The 22,058-nt window shown below is 38.0% G+C and overlaps 1 protein-coding gene across 1 annotated transcript in view; it reads right to left on the reverse strand.

Moving 5' to 3' along the window:
- The window catches only part of LIPC (lipase C, hepatic type), a gene marked incomplete at both ends in the record, with an annotated part of 76,048 nt that extends 55,032 nt beyond the window's left edge, over positions 1 to 21,016 (reverse strand). Inside the window, 4 exon segments of the mRNA XM_080626276.1 lie at positions 1,043 to 1,146; positions 1,148 to 1,166; positions 20,890 to 20,932; positions 20,936 to 21,016. Of these exon segments, the coding sequence (XP_080482402.1) occupies positions 1,043 to 1,146; positions 1,148 to 1,166; positions 20,890 to 20,932; positions 20,936 to 21,016 (247 nt within the window).
- Between the last annotated feature and the right edge of the window lie 1,042 nt (positions 21,017 to 22,058).

Genomic DNA, 22,058 nt, shown 5'->3' on the forward strand with positions numbered 1-22,058 from the left:
TGAAATTTACACCTCTCAATGTGTTTTAATTCAAGGATTTTATATTGTACAAAATGAAACCCAAAGGGAAGTTTAATGTGCAGAATCAAAGAAAGGTGGTCCTGCCTCATGTAGATTGAAATCACTGTGTCCATTACATATACAGTGTTTTTATGGTAAATGTTTTCTAACACTGTTAATACAAATAACATAAATGCAAACCATGCTACTGAAAGAGACCATACTTCTGTAAATGTGCATTTCTTGCTTTAGTTACAGCTAGGAAGAAAGCTACATTTATTCCCCCTCAGAGCATTAGAAATGCAGTTAGATAAGAAGGAAAACTAATGCTTGCTCTGTATGGCTCAACAATGAAGGCAAACATGGAATTGTCTTTGTCAATCACATTAGAGAGGCTTTAAGAAATGCAGTTGTGTGATGCAAAGCCATACTCAACAGTCACACAGATACTGACACAATGTGCAGTGTCACAAAAGCATAGAAAATAGTTGTACAACCATGTAAATGATAAAGATCCTCCACAGTACTCTACAAAACATACTACAGATGTATCTCTCTTACTCAAAGATATCCATCACACTTGAGGTGAAAGGCAGCCTTATGTTAGGCAATGCAGGAAATGAAAGCTTGAACACCCTCAGACAGCTAGAAATTTCTACTCGTAGTAGGAGACTGAATCTATTTTATAGAAACTATTCTGGAAGTATCCAGCCCAAGAAGATTATAACTGATATCAGTTCCATGTATATTTTCAAAACAATACATTTTTAAATTAGCTTCAGCAGAAGTTTTTGTTAAAGGTCAAATTACCTTAAGTCTGTAGCCTCAGAATGTAGATTTCCACTGATAAATGTTTGTTATAATTACGTTTTCCAGTAAACACAATTATAAATGCCATGTTTTAAGGGAACATAACACTCAAAAAAACCCCCCAGAACTCAAACCCTAACAGGCTGATGACCAGACAGTCAATACTACTTAATTTTTATAGCATAAACATTTCAAAGAAAGCTCATGATCACTATTTTGGATAGGGTATTACCTTTTTTCTTTCCTCCATATGTATTTGCTGGGATGATGATATAAGAAAGCAATAAAAATGGAAGAAGTTGCAAACTTTTCATTTCTTCTTTCTCTGAATGAGTTGGGGAATGTACTGCTCAATTCTGCCAAGAGATGGGAAAAGGAGAGAATTACCAATGCTTTGCAAGAAATTGTTTGCCCATTAATCATTAACCTTAAATTCTCCTGTCCACTGCTCTAGTCTCTCCTTTTATGGAAGTAAAAATGGAATTTGCTGGTTTCCAACCTCTTCTTTTTTATTTTCTGCCACTTGTGGCAGAAATAATTTGGAACTGGATCCTCCTCCCTTGCACAACAGTGCTCGGCTCTGAACACAGTGGGCTTCAGGGCATTTGTTCTCTGGAATACTCCTAAAGGCCATGAGTAGGCAGCTCAGATTTGGTTGGTCAACATCTCAGTCTGAACACATTGCAAAAGAGCTGAAGGTTAATCTAAATATTTCATTAACACAAACAAATCCCAGTAAGGGAATCATCAAAATTCTATATATAATAAAGATTTTATTTCAGGGACAAAGTTGGTACCAGGTTTTGGATAGTTGTAAAATGTTTCCTTTCAAATTAAGTGAAGAAATTTTATCACATAAAAAATTTACTAATGAAGCAAAATAAGCAACATCTCTCTCCACTTCTGGTAAAACAATCATAAGGAAGTGTATGTAGTAGATGTAGGAGTCATTGCAGAGAAAAATATGTATACATGCAAATGTGGAAATCAAAGCAGAATCTTAATTACAGCTGTGTGCGTATATGCCACAGTGAATAGTTGAGTACTGTAAAGTGTGACAGGGCAAAAAATACTCTTGATTATGCAGCAAGTATTGGCACAAAGTGGGATCTTGCACAGGGACAGGACACAGTGCTGTCTTCTGGGTCTTATTAGCATCAATCTGGAGCATCATAGTTTTCCCACATCAGTCAATGTTCTTGAGACCTACTCCAGCTTATTTTAAAGGAACTGAGTGCCATTTATGATGTAGCCATGGCAGCACAGGCTTGGCATGGGCTGCAAATTGATCTGCATTTCCACTAATTGTTGGATTGCCAGCTTATTTGGGTTGATGTTGCTAACCTCCACCGCTACCTGCATACCTGAGCTAGTATATGATTAGCCAGATAGGCAGTCAGCATTGTGGAATTTCCCTTAGACACAGTTCTCTGGCATAGTAAACTGCCTTGAGGTTTTGAATGTGTCCTCATGTGCTGAAGAAGGGGTGATGGTGTAACTTCTTTTCTAAACTTAGTTTGTTAAGGATTTGCAGTTAGTAATAGCAAGTAGAGATGATGTTTTAAGAATTCTACGAGTATCAGTGTTGGACTAAACTGAAACAGCTTGTAAACTTAAAAAAGTATATTTTGAGTATTCAGTGACACCCAGATTTTTTATGAAGCCTCTTGTCACAATTACTATGTCTAGAATGTGTGATATGATAGCTATACCTTCCCACCTTGAGGAATTTTTCATTGTTCATTGTTTTTATAATTAAGAACTATGTCAAAGTGTCCCAGCTTAAACATTTTTCTCTCTAGAAGACAGTAAATCTCATAGGACCCATATGCCCTGTCAGACCTACAAAAAAGTATTCTCAGCAGGGAAGCTCTGCTGTCATGTTTGACTCATCGTTTTGGCATACAGGAGCATGCTTCATGGCGTGTGGCCCATGGTGCTGGATGTTGCATGAATAAAGGAGAAAAATACAGAGCACTCTTCAGTCCAAAGAGCTTTGAGCCTGGGATACATCAGGCAGCTAGAAAACTCTACAAGCAATCTCTAAGGTCATACTAGTCACCACAGCTGACTGATTGATCAGTCTGTGTGTGTTTGTGGACATAAAGTAATAAAGAGGGAATACAGAAACCGAGGTGATAACGATCAAACTGACTGGCTGATAAATACTTTTTGCAGCAGTATTTTGAATGAATGCAAGCAAGAAAAGGATTTGCAGTAACAGATGGGACAAAGAACTTGGACAAGAATTTAGGCTGTCATGGTGGACAGGAAATGCTCTATTTTAGTAAAGTTAATGCTAGTGGAAATTACTGTTAAGATTTAGCACAGACTTGTAGTTAACAGTAAAATGTAAACTGAAGATGATGTGAAGATTACAGAACTGACTGACAGGTTAAATGGTGATACTAGACACAGTAATCAAGAAAGCAGAAAGCGTTTAAGGGGCAAAAGATTATAAGATCTATTTTCTTCAGACAGGAATTGTTCTAGAACAGGGTGATAGATCTATTGGGTACCGAACAAACTGTTGGCTCTTTGTGAGGAGGTTGACTGGAAGTAAAGACTGTAGAGATCAGTCTTTGGATTTACTTCTCACTTGAGAACCCATGTAGGAAACCAGAATGGCATTGCGAGCATCTTGTGAAGGGTTGCTTAAAGCAGTAATAGGAAAACTGGGAAAAAGCTTACAAAGGATTGCTTCAAGTGGTAAGAGGAAAACCAGAAAAATAGGAGTTGCAAAAGGAGGAGGAGTCTGCCTTCCTCTCTGCTATTTGCATCATTTAATTTGGCAATCCTGTGTCAGTCATTGCTAGTAGCAATTTGTCTTTTCAGTGTTGACAGAAAATCAGCAATAGTGGTGGGAGAGCAGAGCAGTGTTGTGGGAATACTTGTACAGCATTTGAACGAGAGATTCCACAGTATGTATTCAAGATGAGTTTATGTAGCATAAAATTGTTTGCTATGGCACATTAGTCCACAGAGAACAGATGCAATCGTGTTCTGGAGGAAGGAGTTGCTCCCAGTGGCCTCTAAAACACTGTCATACAATGTGTTTTCAGAGTGTGGGTTTGGTGGTTTGTTTTTGGGTTTGGGTTGTTGTGGGTTGGATTGAGGTTTTTTTCCCCCTTAGGCCTCTTCTCCATGTGATTTACATGAGTAATTCCAATTACCTTTATTACCTACTCATAAAGAAAAGAATGGGTCTCCTGCCGTGTAATGAACATTAGAGGTAGAAGACTCCTGATAAATAATTTGTCTGTGAATCCACATACTGAATAAATAATTTGTCTGTGAATCCACATAACCTTTGCCATCTTCACCATGTTTATCTGGTCATTTGGTGAAGTTATCTACTTTGCTTGAGCTGCTCTGTCTCAGCTTGGTGAATTGTTATGTTTGGATAGCATACATAATGTTCTATAAATACATGACCAAAATTGTTTTAGGAATTTGTTCCTTACATAAAAAGCATAACAAGAAGGAGTCTTTGGTACATTATGAGAATAGGAAAATTTGAGACAGGTATTTGTCAGAAGGGACTGTGCAAGTAACTCAGAGTTCTTGCAGCATGTTGTTACCACACATTGAAATTGCTTTTTTCAGGCACATTTGAAACTGTATGCATTGCAGTGACTAGGAGCTGCAATATCCTGAGTGGAATTCATTGTGAAAAATATTAGATGCTCTGGGTCTTCATATTAGTGCATTAGTCAATCATAGAGAATGCTGTCTGAATGAAACTGGATACTTCTGAGATACAAATAGTTGTCTGCTGGCCTGCCAGGGCAATAGAAACTCTAAGAGTGCTCTGCTACAGTTCTTTATCACTGGCAGTGACAAAATTTCCAACAGCTAAATACAACACAGGTACTAGAAAATAAGGGAACAGAAATCTCAGGGACTATAAAGAAAGCTGGGAGATTGATGTAGGTAAATGACACCTGGAATACACAAGCTACAGTGTGTCCTTATGCGACTTTCAAGAGTGAGTGCAAGGCTCATTCTTTAGAGTTGGGTAGGTTTGTTACTCATGCACTGGGTGGGGCAAGTGGCTAGTTTGGTATTTGTAAAAACCTGGAGTCTGAAAAAAATGTTTGGAATTAAGTTCTTAAATTTAATGTTTAAATATGTTAACTGTAAAATTTAAAGGATCCATTGGTAGTTATTCTTTTACCAAGTGAGCAGATCTGATCTCTCTTTTCCATAACACCCAGCATTTGCACATTACCTCATTTTCCGCACTGAAATCACTCATACTTACTGTAGTGATCTGGATTTTTTAAAAAATGCTAAATCTAAAAATAGATAATCCAAACTGCTCTTCTGTGAAACAGATAGAACACGTATTTTGTGCAGCATGGAGGCTAGTGCTTTGCCTACTTTACATGAAATAGAACCTTTTCCTAAACCCACAGCACCCAAAACCAAATTTGTAGTTTATGTTGCTGTGTTTATGTCTAGTTTACATGTACCGCAAGAGGGCTTGATACCCTTCTCTCTTCTGCTAGAGATGCTGCTTGTACAACATATACCCAGGAGGTATACTCTTAATCAGAATCCCCATCTGCTTCTTAGCTAATGTTCCAATTATAGTTAGACTTCTTGCACATATTCACGTGTATAATAAAATTGATGGTTTCACTATTGAGAGGCAGCATGTGACTAATTGTGCTTTGTACCATGCAAGCTTTTACTTAAATATGTACTTCTAATCAAGTTAAAGAAAGGAACATGAAGCAGAAATTTGTTGGGCATACAGTCCTGTTCTTTTCCTGAGACCATACTATTCATCAAGATGGTTTTCAATCACCTGAAGACCAGTAACACTGTAGTACAAATTGTTCTTTCAGGCTTATAAGAGATTTTATGGGCCAGAACTTCAGCTGGCATAAATTGGCTTCTGTGCAGCAATAATGATTTTCACCAGCTGAGGATCCACCCTATGTTCCTATAATTACCCACTGGCATCCAAAACAGATTCATGTGATGGTTTTGCTAGTATATCTGAAGTTATAGGGCAAGAAAAATTTTATGTGGTTGAATTTTTAATGCAGTTTTTTAATCCAGAATCTATTCTGCTTGTTTCATCTTCCCTAGGATTATTTAGTTTCAAATAACTCTGAAGAGACATATTTAGATAGACTTTTGTATGTGGATTCATGGCCTATGTCAGCAAGTGCCCATGAGCCTGAAACTTCTTTTATGGCAATAGCTATTGAGGCATCAAACTTCTCAGTGTTAAATTTACAATTAAATAACTGATCAGCAAACTTTGTTTTCTGATATGAATGAAAAACACCCATTTGCATAAGCATAGTCCTGTGCAAATATGAGTTTCTTCTGCAAGATACATTTCATTCTCTGTAGCCCCTGATAAGGCAGTCTTCTTCCAGGACCTGTCACCCAGGATATAGTTTGGCGTTCTGACTTTCCTTGGATGCACAGCTAGGACTAATAATTGCATTCTTACAAGTTTAATGCATTCTGTATATCTGTGCCTTTTAGTAATTTTTAAAATACTCTCCACTGAATAATTTGTATTATAAACAGCTGTAAACAGACAGCAGAAATCCAACTGCCGAGCATAAACATCGTGTGGTAAGTGGCTCATCTGGTCGTACTTCAAACTTAAAAAAAAGGCATTTTTTTTAGCTTGTTTCTGTGATGTAGCCTCGTGCTTTTTGTAACAATGCATTACTTGTTTAGTAGCCTTAGAGGAATGCCATTTCTTGGCTTATGTGTCTGTCTGTCTTCCTCATGGGTACACTGTGTTCACTTGGGATGTGTGTCTGAAAACTTAGCAGATCAGAAAAGCACAGATTAGATGAACCAAGGAAAATGGGAGAACAAATCCCAATAAATCTGGGTTGTCCATACTCTTGTGTTATGTATAGACTGTTGTGTGCTCATGTATTACTTCAGCCTTAAAATAGGTAAGGAGCTGGCCTACTTCCTGACTTTCATTACAGCTAGTTCTATTCTTCAGCAGACGGGGCTAAATTTCTGCATGGTTATACACTACTGAAAGGATAGAACAGCTGCAGACTTTTTTACCCACCTGCATTCTGTCTTATTTTGGATTTTCACTGTTGTCAGTGCCCTAATTCAGGGATGATTGTATGGCCTATAAAATTTTACACTGAATTTATAATTGGAAAAGCAGATTTTTTATATAGCTGTGATCTGTAAAATGTAGGAAATCTTCCATGAATTAGCATTGCAGCTTCAATGCTGTAAAGAAGAATGTGCTTTTGCAGAACCCAGCATGCCTGCTGAGGACATTTCCCTTCATTGGACTGTGTAAGAAACAGCTAAACACATGCAATAACCCAGCCTCTTCTCTCCCACCCTCCGTGAGGATTGAGCTTTATGGTTTTAAGCAAAAACAACACAAGTGCAGTGCCTTTTGAAGCTGCCTTGCTTGTTCACCTCCCTCACATCAAACAGAAGCGCATCTGAAAGAGATGAATACATGGCAAAACCAACAATGCTCTCTCTCTTCCCTTTCTAGCTACTGTACTTAAGAGGGAGTCTTTTTAAGAACAAATAGAAAACAGACTTGTTTTAGAAATTGATTGATGGTTCTTATTAATAAAGAAGACAGCAAGAACAAGACAACTAGGGCTTATTGTAGGCAACATATTTGAAGAGGATACACTTGAAAGCACTTAAAACCAAAGGCAGAGGACCATGTCAAAGTAAAGGAACTTGAAAGACATTAAACGTTCAAGTGCTGATTGATGATGATGCTTAGGACTTAACATGCTCAGAAGAGCAAAACTTGGATCTCTGTGGAGCTGCTGTCACTGAAAGTGAGTCTTCATGAAAAGGAAAGAACAAACAGATAAGAAAACTGAAAGAAGAATAGGATTAAAATACACAGAGTAGGTACAAACAAACAGATAAGGAAACACAAACCTCTTTGGCCAATAAGGAAAAACAATGGGAAACACAAACCTTTTATCTGAATAGATAAAAGTATTCACAGCATAGCCAGACTAATCCATAGTACAGAATATTTCCAGGCAGTCATTTCTTCTGTACCCACTGACTGCATGGCTTTCAGCACCTGTATCTGAAACAAGTGGTTTAGGCCACCAGAGCCAGAAGGCACTTTCAGGGTCAATACTGATGGTCTAGGTTAAAAAAAAAGAAAGAAAAAAGAGGATAGGGGAAGGGGGGACCTTTCCTTGCAGCATCCTCTGTTCCTTTCTCACCTCCCCTCACCCTAGTGACTTCTTGCTCTGACTCAGGGGTTAGCATGTTTTGGCTTTCTGCACTGCAATATTGTAGTCGTTGTGAGAGAGGGTAAAGAATGACAGGATGAGGGAGTATGTTGGGGGAAGCAGACTGTTAGAGGTAGTTAATTTTCCACCCCAAATATTTTGTTTGTTCCAGGGCCTAAAACAGCTCTTGTTTGTCTTAGCAGAACTTAGACACTGGATTGGGTAGACCCTTGAATCTGATGTATTGTGGCAGTTCCTATATTCCTGTAAGACAAGAGAAGGTTATAAGATAGAAAATTGGCTTACTTGAAGGCTGAAGAAGCCTTAAATACTTTAAGTATCAGTTGGGATAAACATTTAAAATCTTAGCCAAACTTTCTCTAAATCTGGTCTGAAAAACTGCCTGAAAATATTACAGAATAGTAGCAGAATTATTGACCTTATTCACAGAAATAGAAATTAATGTAGCCTACGAGAAAGAAATGAAATACTTCTTTCTCTTTTAGCTCTGGAACTGCAAATCTTTGATGTCTGGATTAACCATAGGATAATAGATTAAGAACTTTGATATTCCAAGTCCATAGTTGTTGAAATGATTCACAGATCATCAGTAATCAAATGTCAATCAGTATTAGACTTGAAGTCAGTAACTGTGACCATGAATTCAAACAAATTCTTGGTACTGTCTTGTAAATACTGATGTTCCACAGCCGAAATGAGAAATGGGAAGAGCTGTTAAACACTGAATTTAGCACAGATGTTAACTGTTAAAACAGATTAGTAAAATTTCAGTATTTAGTGGGCTTTTAACACCCACCCTCCATCTGTGGTACTCATTTTTAGCATTGTGGAATAGGCCAAAAGAGCAGGCTTATAATTAAAAAGAAACCCCACTAGGGTGTTTTCTCTAGCTCTCCTTCCTGTTTTTTCTAGCTGTGTTCCTTCATTTGTATGTGGAAACATTTTATTGGGGGGCAACATAGGTAAGACAAGGCTTGTTCTCCATCTGGGAGTCACACTTACTGCAGCCAAGTGCACTGCAAACAAGCCCTTGAGCATATGCTACATACATAAGTGCTAATTGAGAAAGCCTGATGATGTCAGTTGTGTAACAGTGATATTTTTTGCCAAATGACCAGTTGGTACTTGTGGCTTTTAAGTAGCTTGGGTTCAACAAAGTGCTTGAGAAGTGCCTTTGCTTCGAAGAGGAACCTGAGCAAGATGCTGAAGGCAAGCTGTGCTGAGTGACTGGATGAGCACTGTGGGAGTAGCAAGGTCAATAACCAAGAGAATTGCCACAGACCCGCTCAGATAAAATGGTGGTAAAGATCATCTTTCAGTAACTTGTTTGGAAGATAAAAGAGAAGACGGAAGGGAGCATAACAGTGGCTCTGTCCATACATACATTGTGAATACATACACAATTTACTGTGTAAACCAACTTCTCAAGTTTCTTTCATGTGTATTTATTCACGGTTGAATGTCAGCCTTAATTTCTCACTCGTATGAGCACAGGTGTTGGATATATGACATAAAAACTTGGGTGGGATTTGGGGATTACTTATTTTTTTATTTTCATTCTGTTTTCTTCTATACATCAGTGTGAGTTTGCACCAGAAAATTCCGTAATTCCTGCTGAGACAGAACAGCGATATCAAATGCAACATTATAAAACAGGGCCACAGTATCCTGTAAAAGAGACTTGAGAGTTCAGAAACTTTGAGATACTTAAAAAATCTGGCCTACAGAGTTATTGAAGAGGATTTCAAAGGCCTGATCAAGAATTACAAGCACCGAGCTAAGAAGAAAATTTTTGATGCTACAAGCGCACATTTTTACAGTGAAGGGAATACCAAGGTTCTGTTGTCTATTGGGAGAACAGTCTTGCTGCCCCCAAGTACTTCTGCTTTAGCGTAAATGCTGAGACTCTATACAAGAGTCAGACCAGGCTGTCATAATGGTTCCTCTCATCCAGAGCAATTCAGTCATCTTTCAGAGACTGACAAGGATCTGGTCACAAAATGTATCCCTAATGTAAGCTGCCGTTTGTTGATCTTCCTATTTTTCCAAGTGTTAAAGTGCATCAATACAATATATTTTCTATTCTTGAAGGTTGAGAGTTACTTAAAAGCTCTAGGACATGATTTAATTGGAAAATTACCGTTTCATAGAATCCCATGCCACCCAAGGCTCTGTCCAACCTACAGAATCATAGAATAGTTTCATTCCAATTTTGTAATTTTTTTGTTTTTCTACTAGAGTGTCATTTAAATGTTTCTTTTCTGAACGCTAAGAATGTGTCCCTGGGTATGATCATGGCCATATCACTGTGGCTGACACTGGCAAAGAATAAGGTTAGAACAGTTACTTTTCAGTCCTTTTTTGATCTTCAGGGATTTGATTCATCCATATACCTCAATTATAGTGTGATTTCAGAAAAGTTCAATTAGATTTCTTAAGAGTAGTTACATGCTTAAAAACTGCTGGTTGTGATTTCTAAGTCAAGTTCCATTTCTGAGAAACAGATTCTGCTGTTAGGTATGCTAGTGTAAATCAGAGTTTTCACCATGGCAGATGCATTTGTATTCATGATGCTGACAGCAGAGGTTGTCTCCGATTTTGATTTAATATTGAGAAGATTCCCTTCATCTCCCTCTGTCTCGTCACTGCACAGTGCTGTCATATAGCAGTTGTGGCTAGAGATGGACATACTTTCCTGGTGTGGGATGATTCAGCGCTGGTGCAAAGCCGCTGCTGCAGGGTGCAGTCAGTTTCTGCTGTCATTACCTTGTAAAGAGCATGGGGAATGAGCAAGATGACCTGTTCTCCAGAAGTGTGGTTTAAAGATTGAGTCCAGCTACAGCAGATCATCAAGGACTGTTGCAATGCATTTAAAAAAAAAAAATAATTAAAAATTAATGACCAAATCTAATAGCATGACAGTAAGTGGTGTAGTTTCCAGCTGGTTTGTCTTTGGTTTTTCCTCTGTCTCCAGTAGTCTGTGCTGCTAAGAATTGATATTGCCTTTCTGACTGCATCTTTATCTATTGGCAATTCTCTCTCTTATTATTTACTTCTCTCTGACACTGGTGAGCCATGGTTCAAGCTCACCTGACTCTGGGTGAGGTTTTCAAGCAATTTATATGTGTCTTCCACTGATTGTAGTATTGTTTACTGTGAAAAGGGGTTCACTTAGAAAAATTACGTCCTCTGCAGCATCAGGCAAAGCTGGTAAAGAAATCCACCCCTGAGGCAGGTGTGATAATGCCACCATTAATACTGTTTACAGACTGGAAGAGGAAAAGTAGCCTTTTGCTTTCTCAAGCTGAACAGTTTTGTTGTCTTTTAAGGAATGTCTTTAAACAATTCCACAACCTTCAGCTTAAAAACATAAGCAGTAATGTATCTACTGCTTAAAAGATGACCTTAGGAGGAGAGTGTTTGGATCTGGTTTCTTCCTGTGTCCCTCATTTCCCCTTACCTTACTGGCAATTTGCTCAATTTTCTCCTGGCTTAGATGTCCCATTTGCTAAAGGGAGTTCAATAGTACTTACTTTTCTGGAGTGCGGTGAGGCTGAATGAATCCTCTGTAAATGACATAGTATTTTTTGGAGAAAAAGGTGCTATATAATTCAAAGTACTAGTTTTGTATCTGATTGATTGAATACTTTAACAGATGGAAGCAGCTCTTATGAACAAAATGTTGAACATTTTTTTCCCTTCTGCTATTTTTGTATCTCAGAACTCATTTTGAAATGAATGCTTGCTAAACAAACAGAAATATTAACAGAATAAGTTTTCCCCCATACAGTTATGTTCCCACATCAAAAGAATTTAACTTCAAATTTATTGGTTTCAGACCACACACGTTACCAGGGCAGACTGTAAGCACAAGGAGGCAAACAGCCATTCCATGTGCTGTTTGGCCGTAGCTCAACTTTGCTCCTTTGCAGTGAGGCACTGCTTCTTCCCATCACCTACCCACATCCATTGGGATCCTACGCATCCAGCAGGGCACATGTTTTCTTTCTAATGAAAATAATAGCTCCAAAAAGTTTTTGACTGTCTTTCTTTTACAGTCTCGTGGGCTGACCAACTTCCTGTGAGTTTTGAGTAATATTGGTTATTGTCAGCAAAGGGTGAGGTATGCCATGGCTCCATTCACAGCAAAGCAATGCCCATACTGAGGAGGGTTGTGTCCCCATCACCTGCTACTTCAGATAAGTAACTTCATGCTTTTTCCTGTTAGAGCAAATGACAAACTCAGATTTCCTTGCACATAGGCTCCCTGCTTCTGCTCCAATTCCTGCATTTGCTTGAGTTCATTCCTCTGCCCTGGCCTTGATTGCAGTTTCAATCTGTGCTTCTTTTTCTAGGGCTTCCTACTGGGGAACCTGATAGTTGTCTTTCCCAAAAGGTAACATGTTATTTGTTGAATAACTTGGGGGCCAAAGTGCAGTTGTCAGTAGTCAGAGAAAAGGTAAGCAGGCTAAAATGCATTTACTTTGGAGAAGAAGAGTCCCACTGCCTAATTTATGGGATGCAAACCTTTCTAAGTTCATACTTGCTGCGGCATCCTAGACGTGTATCTCCATGTCTTCCTTACTGTACCCTGTGGCATGAAACCCAGGGCAGCCAGCACTGCCCTGCAGTGCCCTCCCACCACCCATAGGAAGAGCACAAAACCAGGCTATGAGCCTTTCCCCTGGAGGATTTAATAGCTCAGTTCAAGCAGGGCTCAGTGTCCTGCTATGTATTCCTGTTCTTTTCTGTGCTCTAATTATAACTTCATAGTTTGGTTGGGGTTTTTTTCTGATTTCCAAATTCCATTTGCCATCTTGTCACACAAAGAAAAAATTCAGGCTATTGGATAGAAACCTTTCTTGTCACATTCCCTCGCAGATGGTCCAATCTGCTCTGCAGATCATGCCTGAAAGCCAGTTAATATGGCAGTGCAGGAACAAACATTTAAAATGCAGATTCTGGCTCAGCCTCAGGTAGGCACCTCAGCTATGTTCTGTGCCCTGAAATTGGAGGTATGCAATGGCACACAAACCACATGTGAAGAGAATGAGCCTGCTACTGTCCCTTACAGGTACTTTCGAAGAGAGATACGTATTTGGTGCATATTCAAAGACATAGAAGGAGTATCTACCTTTTCAAACTAAGGTACCTTAGGCATGGTAGTGCAAATTAATTCAGATAGACATAACCCATTTAATTCTAACCACAGTGGATACAGAAAATATGTCAGTCAGTGTTTTGATTTGTTTTATTGCATCAAATCAACTGAAGATTTCATTTCCTTTGCTCATTGGAGGAGAACACCTTGATGAATGATGGATGATAGCAGCCTTGATGAATTATAGCAGCCTTCCAATATCTGAAGAGCCTACAAGGATGCCACAGAGGGACTCATCATCAAGGACTGTAGCAATAGGACAAGGGGAAATGAGTTTAAACTTAAACAGGGGAAGTTCAGGTTAGATATAAGGAAGAAGTTCTTTACTGTGAGGGTGGTGAGGCACTGAACAGGTTGCCCAAGGAAGTTGTGAATGCTCCAATCCTGGCAGTGTTCAAGGCCAGGTTCGACAGAGCCTTGGGCAACATGGTCTAGGGTGAAGCATCCCTGCCCATGGGAGGGGGGTTAGAAATAGGTGATCTTAAGATCCTTTCAACCTTAACCATTCTATAATTCTGTGATCTACCCAGAAAAAGAGGGGTACATAGGTGCACCTCACTTAGCATTAAGGTAAATTGCCACAGTTGTCTGTCTATGTACTGTAGCCAGGGCTGTCTTAATCCAATGTACTGTTTCTAAAATACTATTGAATTACATACATGTGTTTCTTGTAATGTGAAACACGTTGTAGGTTTTTGTGTTACTGGTGCATTACACAAATGCATAATTCATTACAATTAAAGTAATTTCATTTTGATACAGAAGGTCTAATAAAGACACACCTTTGCTCAGTACCATCAATCTTGCATCTGAAACATATTTAAAAAGCAGTTTGTAACTAAAAATTGGGGATATTTTTTTCTTTACAGAACTACAGGATCAGTTAAAGCTTCTTTTTTTTTTTTTTTTTTTAGAAAGAGAAGTTGCTGAGTTTCTGACAACAACATTCCATACTGAGTCTTAAAAACTTGTGTCTCCCAGACTGTTTGTTCCAGATTAGTGAAATTACCATGTGAAATTCTACAAAAGTTATTATGCTTTAAATAGATCAGGTTTTGTTAAAGCAAAAGAGAGAAATCTGAATTCCATTTGCTCCGGAATGGCAATCTCCAAATGGCAGCAAACAAATTCCTCAAAAATGCTACTGTCCATTCCGTACGGTATTTGTCAAGAGATAAGTTAACATGAAAATTCAGATGAATCATCTTGATTGAATTTTTGAATTTTGAATTGAATTTTGAAAAGTACTCGAACTGAAGGCTGAGTATTGAGCAGAACATTTAATGTCACATTTTCCCCCTCCTTTTTGCTGCAGAAATAAGGAATTAAAATCAAGAAGTCAGGATGCCATTATGTTTTTATAGATCATAAAGCAGTGTAAATTTTGAGATGAGTGAAGAGTTTTTCCATTATTCTTTTTAGTGAGAAGAAGGCTGCATAAAAGCTTTTAGAAGTGTCCCTGGGGATTCCAGTGAGGTGATGATGACTTTTGTTAGGAATTAATCTTAGAAAATTTCAGAGTAGCAAAAATCCTGAACATTTTAAAAAATACCACAACTTTAAGAACAGTTCAAAATATGTGGACTAGCATAACCCCAGCTCTGAGCTTCATAGGAATGGAATATTACTGATTTAAATTGACTTCCAGTTCCTTTACTCTTAAAACTAATCAATTTCAAAATAAGTGGGGGTTTGGCAATAGGGCAATTTCTGGGGAAATCCCTCTTTAAAGGGGGGTTTATGGTGATGTAAAAACATACATGGTAGAATCATAGAGTGGTTTAGGTTGGAAGGGACCTTAAAGATCATTCAGCTCCAGTCTCCCTGCCATGAGCCAGGACACCTTCCACTAGACCAGGGTGCTCCAAGCCCTGTCCAGCCTGGCCTTGAACACTTCCCTCCGGTTTTATTTTTCCATTTAGACTTAGGCAGAGTCGGTCTAACTTGAAGAGCTGCTGTAGTTTCCAGAATATTTTTTTATTTAGCTACAGGTTCTTGATAACCTTTTTTCCATTTTCAGTGCTTTATTTAATGCATTGTAATGCTTGTTCCCTTTGAACAAAATACATAAGGAAATTAAGTTCTTACTTGTAATTACAGGATATGTGTATCACATTTTAGTTTTCATAGCAAAGGGTATCTAGGCTGTATCACTGGCATATGACTACAGCTGTAGCCCTCACAGAGCCATTAGTACTTATATGGAGCACATCACATATAGCCAGTCTTCATTAGGAATTTTGACAGCCTAAGGAAAGCAGGTTTGGACTAGAGTATTTTTCTTGTATTGGCTTACATTTTGCATCATTTATCCTTGTATTTTGCTGATACATTTTCAGGGGAGCTATTAGTCTGGATTACATTGTGATGATTTTGTTTCATAAATCAAAACAAAATAAGAAAGAAAAAGGAGTTGCTTTTGAGAGAAGGTGGGCCCATTACTTAGAAGAAAAAATTACTTGATGTTGAATTAAGTGCTTATAAAAATAAATACAACAGAATATGACAACAAAGAATTTAGATAATAACTTGAAAATATGGAGATTTAAACACTCTTTCCTCATTCATTCTGCGCATGCGATTTGCTAAGTCAAAGCCATGTAAGCAATTCTGTCTTAAACAGTTGGCTTCATAGTGATAGCTACTAGTAATGAATTACATGGCCCAGTTACTATGGATGTGATAATAGCTGACTTTGTATAATGCTGGCAGTTTCCTAATATACCAAATAAGGAAAGTTCAAATGTAAGATGTCTGTGTATACCATCATTTCTGAAAGGAAGTGTTTCCCTACAAGGCTGCTTAGTTTCACTGATGCTTATGAATAGGAGAGGTGCTCCTTTGTTAAGGAAATTGGTTTTGGATTTGCACAGGCAAATTGAGTGTGTTAAGACTAGTGGGCTCAGAGAAGGAAACTCCTGAAAATCTGACTTTTAAAGACTTGACCTTGTATCACAAGGGATGAACCCAACATGTAGCTGGAGAATTGTGCTGGAATGCCAGACAGCCAGATGCAGCAACACATTGCTGCTTCCTGCTTCTGGGCTGGTGGCACCTCCAGAGCAAGCCCTGGGGATGCAGCTCACAACACAGCTTTCCAAGCTTTCACACCCTTGGCTTTCCAAGTTAGACAGGACTGTGGAGCTCTGCTCACCTCCTTTCCAAGTAACAAATTGCCATTATGATCCTTTTCTGGGACAGACTGATTCATGAGGAGAGCAAATGTCCCAGAAGAAAGTGAATAAAATTCCTTAAAAATCTGAGCTGCCAAAGGAGGTACTACTACAATATATATAAGCCATAAATATAATAAAAGTGCATGAGCTGCAGTGGGAAATAAGTTTCATTTTTCCATTTCTTTCAAGATTTGTGGTGCTGTTTTGAGTGACAGAATCTCAGATCTATAGAAAATGGGACATCTCAAAAGTGAGCATGTTCTTTTCCCTGGGCAGGCACTCTGCTCACCTGAGGGATTACTGATCCTTGTCCTTTGGTGATGACAAATCAGATGGCTTTTTAAAATACCCTGAATATTTTTCTTGCACAGATATTGGGAATTTTTTTATTGTGAGCTTTCTAGATTACTATGATATAACAGTTTTAAGTATAGGCAACATAAGCATCACATCTTTTAACTTCAGCTGCTAACTTGAAAGCAAAAAAGCATCCTTTGACTACAGTTCTTGGGCTTCATTTAGTCAACCTTTGAAGAACAGAATGTGATTTTGTATAAATCAGGACCAGGCTTAAACACATGGGGAAATTTGCATGCTGAATTTGAAGTTAAGATTTGACATAACAGAGGACATTACAAGTTAAGATTTGACATAACAGAAGACATTACAAGAACTTATGGTGAAGTTTAAATAAATCAGTACAAAGCTAAAGTTTATTCCCAGTACTGTTCTCACAGTTCAAGGCTATGCTAATGTGGTCTAGGGTTACTTTAATATTTTACAGCCTCTCATTCCCTCAGTGCGTGTTTGCAGCATGCATATCACTCACTTTTATAATAAAATAACTTGATAAAGCCTTCTCCTTTGTATTGGCCTCCTGAGGTAAAAAGTCACAGAGATGTTAAATCTCATATTGCTTGCTCCAGCTTCATTACTTTCAATGAAAGAAGTATCTTGTTCATATTTCGTAGCACACAGTACTTCCTCAATAACTGGATTGCTCTAAGGAAGGACATTTTTTACCTGGATAATGAAATTTTTTCCTGATTATATCCCTGGTCGTCTCTGTGTGACACATACAGGAGGTTGGCAACGTATTAACAACTACTGCACAGCATGATGGAAAGCTTTGAAAAGGAATTTTGTCTTTAGGAGTGGATGAGTGGAATCTTTACGGTCTTCCTGAAAGATGTACTGTGCAGCTTTTTATTCTCTGTGCAGGAAGAGGCGTGTGTATATTCTAAATATAATTATGGGTCAGAGTGTAAATGCTAGGCTATGTGAACTCCATGACTAAAACCAGACCTATCAATTATGTCAGTGGTAGGTTACTGCCAAGATCAAAAGTAGATTATATGCCTGGCTAAATCTGTACTCATGCTGCTTTGCTGGTGCAGCAGTCTTGACGTGCGACCCTAGCAAAGAGTGTGTTACTAATTCCAGATTGCTGTGAGTGAAAGATGCTTCCTTGAAAAACATGTTGTCCATATAACTATCTGTGTACTACAGCTTTCACTTATGCAAATAGTCAGGTGTCAGTTCTGTCCATATTCAAGTCGAGAGTATTTACTAGCTCTGATTCATCATCGTAGAAGCCTGGCCTTCAGTAAATGGACTAACAGGCCTAAGTTGAGCCCTTGCCCTATGCTCTGGTGAAGGGATTGAACATCCATGAGGTTCTCTATGCCACATGAGGCAGGGGTATTCAAAATTACTCACCTGGGTCAACCCCAAATAATCCTAGGGCATCCAAATCCCCAGTCAGTCATCAAAATTGCAAAGGATACTTCTTTCTGATCTTCACTTTGGTAAGGAAGTAGAAAAAGCAGGAAAAGCAACTTCTGGCAGAAACATAATTTGCCCTAAAACCATAGGATGGAAAGTTCTTGGTCTTCCTCTTAGGTATAAGACAAAATTAGTCATTTCTAAAAAAATAAGGCTTTTTAGTGTGCACACTACAATATAATGACTCCCATTTCTTTATTACTAGAGCATAGGGATTATAACTAAGGGATTGCATGGCATTGGATGCAGAAGGGTTGAGAGATGATGAATGCAGGATCTTTGTAACGCAAAGAAGTAGAAAGCATTGATCAAAAATGCTCTAAGGCAAACCAATTAGGGACTCATTGACAGCAAAATGACCTGCTCATCCATCTTTCAAATGAAATATAAAACTTAGGTCCACATCATTTGTGGCTTTTTTAAACACTTGAATTTTTTTACTGAAGTCTGAATGCTGTTAATTTTGGTCTCCTGGCCGAACTCCAAACTGCAAAATTGTTCACTTATTCCCTTCCTTAATTACAGCAACAGCTTCATTAGGATCAAATGCATTCATAGTTTGCTGACCTAAACTGCTCTTATATTGCTATGCAGTATTAACTGTCACTGCATTTCCATGGTGGGTTAAATGACCTCTAGACAAAGCATGTGTAGCTTGTTTAAAAGGTGTTGGGACAAAAGGTGCTGTATGGACAAATGCTATCTTAGAAATAATTTTAGACCCAGAGCTTGCAGGCATTGAAGTGTGTTCGCTGAACAGAGGAAACTGTTGGCATTTGGTGATGTAGCTGGATAAAGGACACAGACTGTTTGAGAACAGAGGGTGTAGCTCATGGGCTAGGAAGCTGGTGGCTGATGATTATCATGAAAAAAGTACTTTCTCTGAGGCACATTGCAAAATTACAGAGCAAATCAGGAAGCAAAAGGAGGGTGGGATTTACTAGAAACAGGAGGCTCAGTGCTTTGTGGCTGCCTGTGTCTGTATAATGATGCACTTCGTTTGTTTTTGCTAGAAGTAAAAGAGAGAAAATTGTTGACAAGTCTGCTAAACTATTCCAGAAAGTCTATGCATGGTTTGTTAGGGTTCTGTACTTTGTTCTAATTAAGTTATAGCTTCTCTGAAAAAGGTCCTTACTCTGCCTGAAAAGTGACGGAAAACCTGGGATAGCCTAAAATACAAGCAAGAGGCTTTTACAGACCTTATCTTCCTATTGTGCTGTTTAGCTACAGCCTTATCCTCGCCGTCCGGTGCTCTGCTCATTGTATAGCACCTGAATGATTTGCCTGGAGGGGTTTTAAACTATGGATTTTGAAGTATTATATGCATTAGAATAAAGGTGCTATATTTGGTGTACTATATTCAGCATGCTGTATTCAGGTGTTCAGGGTGAACTTGGATACGACTATCTAGTATCTGTCAGTTGTTGTGTAATTGGTACCAAAACTCTACATCCATACAGTTCTTTTTCCAAACGTTGAAGCTTTTATACCAGAAGTGTTCAGTTCACTACTTGTTACCTGCAATTATTATCATGCTTCTGTGCAGTGCTGGGATTTATTCTTAGTGCTGTTAGGATGTATTGGTGCTCCTTCTGTTTTATTTTCTCTCTTGTGAAACTACTGAAAGTACAGTGTTCTTCACAAATAGGAAAGTATCAATTCCCTCCAAAATGTCAAAGTTTGTCATCAAGGGAAAGAACAAAAAAATCATATTGTACACATTACCAGTCAAGGGGACTGCTGACCATTATGGATGGTTTCCTAATCCATACCAGAGCAAAAAAAAAATGCATTTAGAGAAATTGAAGCAACTTTGAACAACCTGCTATGAGTAACATGGGTTCATTTTGCAACAGACTTTATTTGCTATGAATAATTTGATAGTTTTATTTAATTGGCAGACACAACAAAAAACCAATCATACCATGTTTCCCACAGGCTCTGAATCATATTAGAGCCCTTTTGCACTGTTAAATGGTTACTAGTTTTCCTTTTTCAACATCTGTTTTAGTCAATCTTGCAAAGTATCCAGTCACTGATGTTAGAACATGCTGTTGAATGTTTAAAATTACAAACAGCTTTAGGATGGTAGCTGAACAGCATTTAGCTCTCTCTCATTTTGGATCTTTTTGCTTTGTATATCATATACTGAACTTTAAAAGAAAACACAGAAATCTACGGGTGTAAAAAACAGGGAAACAAAGCAAGTACATCATTAACAATTTCAGTAGAATTACACATTCTCATTTAGCTTTCAGTAGAATATAGACATCTAAATCACTTAGGAAAATCAGCAGTTTTTTATCCAAACAGGAACAATCCACAGCCTTTCCCTTCATTTCAGTAACACTTCAATTCTCGTTCTGATGCAGTAGATAATGGAGACTCAACACTGCAATATTTGGTTCCCAGGATGAGCCAGTTCTTTCTGACTTGAAGGACCAGCCTTCAAGAATATCCATTCAATAATGCTGGATATTATTAATATCCAGAAGGATATTAATAATAACAGTAGATTCCTAAACCTCTCTTATGAACCAATTAGTCTTTTCATTAATGTTCTCATTCATGAACAACAAGGGATCTTCTGCTGATTTTAAGCCTTCATTCTAACCTCTCTGTAAAAAAGCAGGTTAGTAAAACAACTTCAGTCTCAGTAGAATTTGGACCACAATGTACTTATTATATACAAAAAACATGTGCTTACCCAACTTCGCCTTACTTGATGATAGGTTCCAGTTTGGCATAAACTATTTTATAAAATGAAAATAGAAAAAAAGTATTAATGAAGATTTCCTCCTTACAAACAGTGGATAGATATCAGAAGTAAACATTTCTCAATTTTATATACTCTTCAACAGAAGGCACAACTGTGTCACATATTTGAATGGCTGGCTTTTCAAAATTACATGTTCTTAAAAATATGCTAAATAAGATCATTGTGTACCATGTTCTTGTGCCAAAATACACAAGATACACTATATAAATAAGTCACATATGCATTTAGGCATCTAGGACAGGATCTCAGAATAGGCTTTTTTTTTAACTGTAAAATAACAAGCCTCTATTATGAGCTAAATACTGTTCTTTCTGTGAGACAACCATAACATTTTGTTTACCCAAACTCAGCAGAACTGCTTCTCTCAAATTATAGCAAACTATCAGAGACAGAAGACAGAAAAGATTTAGGCCCAAATCCTGGCCATTTTTAACTCAAAGGCTGATCTGTCATTCCCTAAAAGAGACCAGTATTTTGCCTATAATGAACAGTTGCTTTGATGCTGGCTTTATGGCGAAATGAAAGAATAAGGAATTGTAAATGAGGGAGATTTCTTGTTATGACCAAGGATGCATAAGCTGGTGTGCAGATAAAAATCTATTCAGTAGTCTTCAACATGCTGGGTCTCATAAAGGAAAACAGTTCCATGTAATAATATATGAACTTGGAAGGAAATGGAAATAAAAATGAAGCCCTAACATGGGAGGTCTTAACTGGTCAGATACAAGGACAAATACAAAACCACTGTTCAAGGAAAGGTTTATATGATATACAGAAGCAGTTAGTGGCCTTGTTATCTTGCCATCATTTGTGATTGAGAATATTTTAAGACAGAATACCCTGAAAAGCAGGATTTTGTGGAAGCCAATCAACGTGGGTTGCAGGCAGAAATATTCTACCTTAATTTTCTTGCTTTCTTCAAGGATACAGTGTCACAGCTGTGGCTGGATGATGCAGGGGCTGTAATGTGTGTTGAAACAGAAGAAGATGATTCTATGCTTTAGTGAGAATTGCAGAGTAAGAGAAGAAGTGTGTAAAGGATAAAAATCCATCTTTGAACAGGATTCTCAGTGTGATTATTAGAAAACGGTGCATTT

The sequence above is a fragment of the Psittacula echo genome (genome assembly GCF_963264785.1).
Source record: "Psittacula echo genome assembly, chromosome: 10".
Classification (NCBI taxonomy): Eukaryota; Metazoa; Chordata; class Aves; order Psittaciformes; family Psittacidae; genus Psittacula; species Psittacula echo.